The sequence below is a fragment of the Cnephaeus nilssonii genome, assembly GCF_951640355.1.
Source record: "Cnephaeus nilssonii genome assembly, chromosome: 2".
NCBI lineage: Eukaryota > Metazoa > Chordata > Mammalia > Chiroptera > Vespertilionidae > Cnephaeus > Cnephaeus nilssonii.
In genome coordinates this window covers 42,152,838-42,161,657 of record NC_137073.1, presented here as the reverse complement: position 1 = coordinate 42,161,657, position 8,820 = coordinate 42,152,838, and the positions used below count along the sequence as shown (strand labels likewise).

Below are 8,820 nucleotides of genomic sequence, written 5' to 3'. Positions count from 1 at the left end.
GAAAGCTGATTAGGAGCTCTGGGTATAGACATGGGCCTGCCAGATTTGAGTGTCACTGAAGAGTGATCTCATTGGGCTGTTTGTAGGGAATTTCCAGGGTTGTTATCTCTAGATTTTTCCTCTTGGGCTGGTCACATTTCCCAGAGAATACTTCTCCTGTTTCCTGCCTGGAAGGTACACTTGTGGCTGCCAGCCTCTACAAGGTTCCAGCATTGGTCATTGGATATGTATATGGTCACTTACCCCCAGATTCCAACTATTTTCTGGTAAGTTTCCATGCTCTCTGCTGGGGCAGTCAACTTCCAATGCAAAGACTCTTTCCCCTTTCTCAGGATATGTCTGTCCTCCAGAATTATACAGAGTGGGAGGAGGGGATTAAGGGATCTTCCTGATTCTTAGTTTTCACTGAGCCTTATTTTAGCCAACTACATCCCATTCTAGAGGTACCTGCTGTTCCCTGACTGAGTCTTTGGGGTATTGTACTGTGTAAATCGGGTTGACATTCAGCTTTCCAACTGCTGGCTTAAATTTAGCTTTTTCTGGTTTGGTAAAAGTTACTTCTCATCCATCTGTTCTCTAGCTTACAAAAATGTTGTTGTTGTTCTCTCTTCTGTTTTTCCTATCTCTATGGGTTAAAGAAAAAAGGAAACAGGAAAAATTCCATATAGTTTTACTGGGGCTGGAAGAAGGAGTGAAATTAGTTTTGTATGTTTAATTTGCTATCTTAACCCAGAAATCTCATCAGCTTTTCAGACTGCAACATGGTATTCATAGTACAGATATATCAACATATTTTTACCCATAATATAATTTGGTCCCAATTTTTTGTCATCATAAACAATGCAGTATACTTGTACATACCTTTCCTGCCCTAAACATATGGAGCTACTTCTAGAAGTGAAATTTCTGGACTGAATATGTGCCTGTGAAATTAATAGTTATTGTTAATTTGTCATGTATAAAGGCTGCCCTAGTTCACTGTCTTATCAGGAGTACTCATTTTCTCACTTCTTGGCCCAAACTGGAATAATCTTTGAAATTCTTGCCTACCTAAAAGTTGAAAAAAAAAAAAAAAAAGATACCTCATTATTTTAATTTGCATTTCTTTAACTACATTTGGATTTAAGTAAGCATCGATGCTCGTGGTTATGTGCTGGCTAGCCTCTGATGGTCCCAATTAATTATTGTCTCCTGAAACTTAAGCCATTGTGCAATTCCCTCCCATACTGAATAGTGCTAACCTGTGTAGTCAGAAATGATGAAGTATGTCTTCTGAGGGTAGGTGATAAAAAGTCTTATCATTTCTGCCCTGAGCTCTTTTGGATCTTGCTTTGGGGGAAGCCAGGCTTGATGTCTTCAGGACATTCAAGCTGCCCCAGGGAGGGGTCAAAGTGGCTAGGAATTAAGGCCTTCTGCCAACAATCAGCATTAACTTGCCAGGCATGTGAGTGGACCACCTTGTGTGGATCCTGCAGCCCAGGAGAGTCTGGAGATGACTGCAGCCTTGGAGGGCATCTTCACTGTAACCTGAGCTGCTCCCAGATTCCTGACCCACGGAAACTGTAAAGGATAATAACTATTTATGCTTTAAGCAGCTAAGTTTGGGAGTAATGTGGTAATAGATAACTAATACATATTTTTTGGTCCATTTAAATTCTGTAAATTGTCTATTCACAGTGTGTCCATTTCCTAGTGTGCTGTTAAATTTATGTAGTTGTTCTTTCCAAATGAAATATATATTAATCCTTTGTTATGCATATAGTAAATATTTTTCCTAGTTTATTGAAAGTTTTTAAAATTTATGGTATTTGGTTTACAATTTTATTTTATTTTTTTATCTTTATTGTTCAGATTATTACAGTTGTTCCTCTTCTCTCCCCCGCCCCCCCATAGATCCCCTCCACCCAGTTCCCACCCCACCCCATGCCCTTACCACCCCGCCCACTGGCCTCATCCATAGGTGTATGATTTTTGTCCAGTCTCTTCCCACACCCCCCACACCCCTATCCCCCTGAGGATTGTCAGTCCACTCCCTTTCTATGCCCCTGATTCTATTTTATTCACCAGATTATTCTGTTCATCAGATTTTTATTCACTTGATTTTTAGATTCACTTGTTGATATATATGTATTTGTTGTTCATAATTTTTATCTTTACCTTTTTCTTTTTCTTCCTCTTCTTACAGAATACCTTTCAGCATTTCATATAATACTGATTTGGCAACTCCTTTTGTTTTTTCTTATCTGTGAAGCTCTTTATCTGACTTTCAATTCTGAATGATAGCTTTGCTGGGTAGAGTAATCTTGGTTGTAGGTTCTTGCTATTCATCACTTTGAATATTTCTTGCCACTCCCATCTGGCCTGCATAGTTTCTGTTGAGAAATCAGCTGACAGTCATATGGGTGCTCCCTTGTAGGTAACTAACTGTTTTTCTCTTGCTGCTTTTAATATTCTTTGTCTTTTGCTCTTGGCATTTTAATTATGATGTGTCTTGGTGTGGTCCTCTTTGGATTCCTTTTGTTTGGGGTTCTGTGCGCTTCCTGGACTTGTAAGTCTATTTCTTTCACCAGGTGGGGGAAGTTTTCTGTCATTATTTCTTCAAATGGGTTTTCAGTATCTTGCTCTCTCTCTTCTTCTGGCACCCCCATAATTCGGATGTTGGTACGCTTAAAGTTGTCCCAGAGGCTCCTTACACTATCTTCATATTTTTGGATTCTTTTTTCTTTTTGCTTTTCCGGTTGTGTGTTTTTTGCTTCTTCATATTTCAAATCTTTGACTTTATTCTTGGGATCCTCTAGTCTGCTGTTGGATCTCTGTATATTATTTTTTATTTCAGTCAGTGTATGCTTAATTTCTAGTTGGTCCTTTTTCATATCCTCGAGGGTCTCATTAAATTTATTGGCTTTTTCTAGAAAATTCTTGAAGAACCTTATAACCGTGGTTTTGAACTCTATATCCAATTGTTTGCTTTCCTCCATTTCTTTCATTTGTGACCTGTTTCTTTGTCTCCACATTTTGGCTGCTTCCCTGAGTTGATAGAGTGGCTTTGTGTGCTAGGTGTCCTATAGGGCCCAGTGGCTCAGCCTCCCAGTTACCTGAGGTAGACACTCTTGTGCACCCCTTTGTGGGCTGTGTGCACAGTCTTGTTGTAGTTTAACCTTGATTGTTGTTGGTATCACTAGGAGGAATTGACCTCCAGGCCAACTGGCTGTGAGGATCAACTGTGTCTACGATGGGAGAACTTCTGTGCTGGAGACACCCTTATGAGGCAAGACTTGCTTCAGTGAGGCTTTGGTGCTCACTGAGTCTGCCCCCTGAGTGTGTCCCTTATGGATCTGAGGAGTTGTAATCTGGATGGTCCTACTTTGACCCCTGGGTACACTGGCTCTTGGTTCTCCAAGGAGGTGCTAATTTAGCCTCTGCCTTAGGCCACCCAGCAGGAGCTACAGAGAGATCTTCAGATTCCTCTTCTTTGTTTGAGTTTTTGGAGGTGCCCAGATGAGGCCCAGCTGTGAAGCAATGCAAGCTTCTGTGGGGCCTTGGGCCTTCTTTTGGATGTTCTGGGTCTCTCTGACTCAGCTGCAGTTTGATAGGTAAGTTTAGAATTCAAAGGACCAGGCCATTCCTATGCAAAAGCCTCTGCTCACAGCTTGGATGGGGCGGAGTCTCAGGGGTGAGCAAACAACAATGGCTTTCCATCAGCCCTGCCCTAAGAGGCCCCTGGGTCTCAGTGTCCTGCGGTAATCGCTACAAGCACCTCTGAGAGAAAGCCGCCCTCGAGTTTCGCCCCCTGCCAGACAGTCCATTTTCTCCCCGTATGAGTCTGGGTCCCCAGAGTCTTGCCCGGAACTGGAGTTCAGAACAGTCGGGAGCTTGTGTCTCCCTCCCGATTGAAAAAGCCAGTTGCGTACTCAGTTGCCAGCCCTCTCCCTGCGCATGGGCACGCCTGCGTACCTCTACCTTTATTTCCGCAGCTCCTGTGAGTCTCAGTGTGCTTTTCTCTCCCCTTCTAGTTGTAGAATTTCCACTTAGCCAGCCTTCCTGTGGTTCTGGATGATGTCCGTTTTCTCTTTTAGTTGTAGTTTTGAAGTGGTTGTGCGAGGCAGCAAGTTCAGGTGTTTACCTATGCTGCCATCTAGGTTTTTCTGGTTTACAATAATTTTAAATCTTTATCTAATCTAAAATATAATCTTTCCCTTAATATGTTTGACATTTTGTATATTGTCTACCTTAAAGTTTTATTACTTTGTTTTTTTTATAGAGCTTTTTACTATATATGGGATTCATTTAAAAACCTATTTTATTTTTCTCCCAATTGGGTAGCTAGTTATGCATAAACTATTTAATATACCATTTATTTAAATTATTTTTAAGATTTATTAAAACTTTCCTATTAAAACTATTTAAATACTATTTATTGAATAGCTTACCCCCCACTTCCCACCACAGGTTTGAAATATCATTGTAATTTCATACCACGTTTCCATATATCTGGACATCTGGTTCTGGACTATTTGGTTCCCTTGATCATTGTCGAATTCTGCTGCAGGAGCACACAAGGTTTAATTACTCTGGTTTTATAGTATGTTTTGATGTCCTATAGATTAACTTACTCTCTCATTCATTTTCTTTTTGTTCCAACTTGCCCTGGTTATTCATTTTTCAAATGAATATTAGAACCAGTTTGCAGTTTTCTTAGCTTGTTGGAATCTTGATTGTATGAACTTCGTAAATCATTTTGATGAAAGCTTACATCTTTAAAGTATTGATTCTTCCCATCCAGAAACATGATATAACTATTTTCAGATCTTCTTTTATGTCCTTTAATGAAGTTTTCTTTTTCTTTTAGTTTTTTTTTTTCATATTGTTCTTGCACATTTACTGTTAAGTTTATCATTAGACATTATAAGTTTTTAACACTGTTATTAATGGAATCTTTTGATTTTCCATGTTATTTTTCTAATTGGTCAATCTTGGTGTGTAAGAAAGCTATTATATGTGAAATCTATTGATTACATATGTTGATTTTAATATCTGGCAACCTATGAAAATTATACTAATACATTTTGTGAAAGTTATTGACACTATTATGATGCTTCCTCATATGATGTTGAATGGGATATTCTTTCAAATTTATCTTTATTGTTGAAAATATTACAGATGTCCCTTTTTTTCTCCCATTGACCCCCTCCACCCTATACCCACCCCCATATTTGCTGTGGTGTTATGGTAGTTAATCTTTATCAAATTAAAGAAGTTTCTTGCTATTTCTAGCTTGTTAAAAATTAGTAAGAGGTTTACTGATTTATTAACTTTTTAGTAACTATTGGGATATTCATTTTTATTTTCTAATCTGACAATATTGAGAAATACATCAACAGATTTCCTAATGTTTAAGCTTCTTTATGTTGCCAGGAAAAGTCTTATTTGGTTATGATGTGTTGGTTTCATAATTGAACTTTGAGTATTACAATATATTCTAGATAGATTATGGTCAAAATTTCTAACATAAGTTGATATTTAAAACATTTTATCATTAAATTAGTTGAAATATATTCCTACCCAATGTGAGATAAATGTGGTATTTTTAGTGTAAGATTTGTATACCCAGATTCCAGCAGAATTTTATTATTTTGCTTATGTTAATTTTTTGCTTTTATTAACAAATACTAATTATTCAATGTCTTTAATCTGTACTTGCCATATATTTTTATTAATGTGGTTGAGCAGATAGACCCTCAAGAACACACCCATGTATTGAGAGGGCTTGTATACATTTTCAGCAAGGCAAATTAATTATATATAGCTATTAGAATATAGCAGATAGGTTTCATTTGGACCATCTGTCAGATCTTCATGGACCCACACATCTCTGCCTCTTTAACCCAGCTGGTCAATAAGTAAACCACACCAGACAAAAACAGATGTGCCAGGCTACTAGCAGACTGCTTGGATGGATGGTATAGAAAGCATCTTAAAAGATTGACCAGCAAGCCATAGCCCAAGGATTTTATGATTACACTAGAGGCCCGGTGCATGAATTCGTGCACGGGTGGGGTCCCTCAGGGTGGCCTGTGGAGATCGGGCCCCAGCTCGTGCCCCAGCCTTGCAGCCCCACCTGGCACCCTGCCTTGGCCTGGCACTGCCCCCTCACCTGCTCCACCATCCCGCCTGCAGGGCAATCGATTAGTGCAGGGTCCCCCGCCCGGCTTCCTCAGCCCCTGGGAGCCGAGCAGCAGACCCGCTCCCCGCTGCTGCCACCCCTGGTCACCATCTACAGGATGATCAGCGGGGCGATTGGGCCCCACTTGCACCCACCTTGACCTGGGACCACCTGCTCACCTGCTCCACCATCCCGCCACAGTCCCACTCTCATCGGGGCCCATTAGGGCCAGCAGCGCCTCCACTGCCACCCGCTGCCAGCGCCACATCACCGATGCCCGCCACGTTCCGCGCCACCCCCTGGTGGTCAGTGCACATCATAGCGAGCGGTTAAACTCCTGGTCAAACTCTCAGTTGAATTCTGCCCGCCCGAGAAGCCCAGTGCATGAAATTTGTGCAAGGGTGGGGGGGGGAGAGTCCCTCAGCTTGCAGCCTCTCGCAATCCAGGACCCCTTGGGGGATGTCCGACTACCTGTGGGATCGGGCCTAAACCGGCAGTTGGACATCCCTCTCACAATCTGGGACCACTGGCTCCTAACTGCTCCCCTGCCTGCCTGATCACCCCTGACCACTCTGCCTACCTGCCTGATCACCCCTAACTGCTTCTGCCTCGGCCCCCGCTGTGGCAGCTTCATCCCGAAGGATGTCCGGAATGAAATAATAAATTAATAAAAGCATAATATGCTAATTAGACTGGACATCCTTCCAGACGTCCTTCCGGATGACCTTCAGGATGAAGCAGTGACAGTAGTGGTGGGGCCGAGCCCCTTGCACAAATTTTGTGCATTGGGCCTCTAGTATAGGATAATAGTGGGTTACATTACTCACTGAGACTTTAATAATCTGTTTCAACCAATCTTGAAATTATTTTTGGGTCTTCTGCCATCAGGAGCCATTCTTTTTAAAAATAAAAAAAAAACAGAAACACTACTTCTTAGTCCTTATAAATCTTATTGCACATAACACTTCCTTGTGGGGTTGTCAGGAATTTTCAATGAGACATGGTATGCAATGGCATAGTAAAACACCTGCTGCATTCCATTGGTTTTGTAGAGATGAGTATTTAAATTTATAATAATAAAAGTGTAATATGCTAATTAGAACAGACATCCTTCCTGATGAAGCCGGGGCTGCGAGGGAAGCCCAGGTCTCGGGTGCCAGAGGGAAGCTGGTGCTGGCAGCCGGGGGAAGGAAGGCCTACTATTGCATGAATTTCGTGTATTGGGCCTCAAATGTTTATCTAAAGCTTTCAAGAAAAATGTTCCAGGCAATATGGCAAGCAGGGAATAACGTGTGTGTGTGTGTGTGTGTGTGTGTGTGTGTGTGTGTGTGTATTTTAAGGGTACCTTCCCAAAAACTTAGTGGGTGAGGGAGATAAATCACACAATACAGTGTGACAGTCACCGGAGGCTAAGGGACCCTACAATCTGGGCTTCAGACTCAGACAGCATGGAGTCCATAGAGCTATTTGGTTGCAAACGGGCCAGTAGAAGAAAAGAGGAAAGGAGGTCTCGTCCAGGGCACAGCTTTGCTGAGGCATGGAGCTCTGAGAGGCAGACACAAATTGCAAGCGAGTGGTTGAGTAGGACGGGTCTTCAGATGAGGCTAACGTAGAAGGCATTGCAGGGTCCACGCCATGCAGGCTCTTAAATCAAAGGGCCTGGCTGTTCTCTTTTCCAGGGCTTAGGGTCTCATCACAAACTTCAGAGCTTTCCTAGTTGAAAGGCCCCCTGGCTTCAAGCGCAGAGTTAGGTGCAGCTGTTTGCCTGCAACTCCAGAAGCTCCGCAGATGAGGTCACTTCTCTGACCCGCGAGTCACCTCCAAGTTTCTATTCTCTGTGCTCTAAGCTAAGGAAGAAACTCGGAGTTTACAAAGGCAACGGATCACTTCATCTTTTAGATACTTTCAGGTTCTTAGGTGAGGCAGCATTTTAGGATCGGAGCAAGAAGCCCAAGCGTTTGTCTCAGTGACCAGACGACTTTCGGGCTAACTGGGAACGAGAATCGTAGGGAAACAGACAAGTTTGGGTAAAAGTTGGAGGGTTCCGCTGCTATTGCCAGCCGGGAGTTAAAATGAAAATTCAACCAACCAGCACAAAATGAAGAAGCTCCACGCTTCTCTATTCCTCGCGGTCTTGCCATCTGTTCAGGGTGATGTTTCCCAAACGGCAAATCCAGCGCCCGCCGAAGGGCAGGGAGCGCCCGCGGCCCAGCCCCGCGCCCGCGCGGAGGTGCGCACACCCTGCTCTGCAGACTCGCAGGTTTCAGGCCCCGCCTCCTCCGGGCCCAGCCGGTCTCCGCAGACCTTAGGCCTGGAGCCCGGGCGCCCGCAGCCCCGCGCCCCCGCTCCCGTCCCGCCGTGCGGCGTCAGCCCGGCCGGAGCGCGCGGGCGGCGGGATCGCGGCGGACCTGGGTCCACGCCGCGCAGCCTCGGGTCCCGCGGGCGCTGGGGAGAGAGGCGGGGCGGCGGGCCGGGGCGGAGCGGAGCGGCGGCCGTGAGCCGAGAGCCGTCCCTGCTCGGTGTCCGCCGGCCGCCAGGCGCAGCCATGGAGGTCTACATCCCGTCCTTTCGCTACGAGGAGAGTGACCTGGAGCGGGGCTACACGGTAGGCGCGGGCCCCGGGGCGCGGGCCGAGGCCGCTGAGTCCGGGAGGTGCC

General features: G+C 44.2%; 1 protein-coding gene across 2 annotated transcripts in view; it reads left to right on the top strand.

The window, feature by feature from the left end:
* The first annotated feature begins 7,561 nt into the window (after window positions 1-7,561).
* Window positions 7,562-8,820, top strand: part of SNX24 (sorting nexin 24) — a 137,100-nt gene continuing 135,841 nt past the window's right edge. For both annotated transcript variants that reach the window (XM_079783936.1, XM_079783937.1), the window contains exon 1: window positions 7,562-8,768. In XM_079783936.1, the coding sequence (XP_079640062.1) occupies window positions 8,262-8,768 (507 nt within the window). In that variant the 5' untranslated portion in view covers window positions 7,562-8,261. The remainder of the gene's footprint in view (window positions 8,769-8,820) is intronic.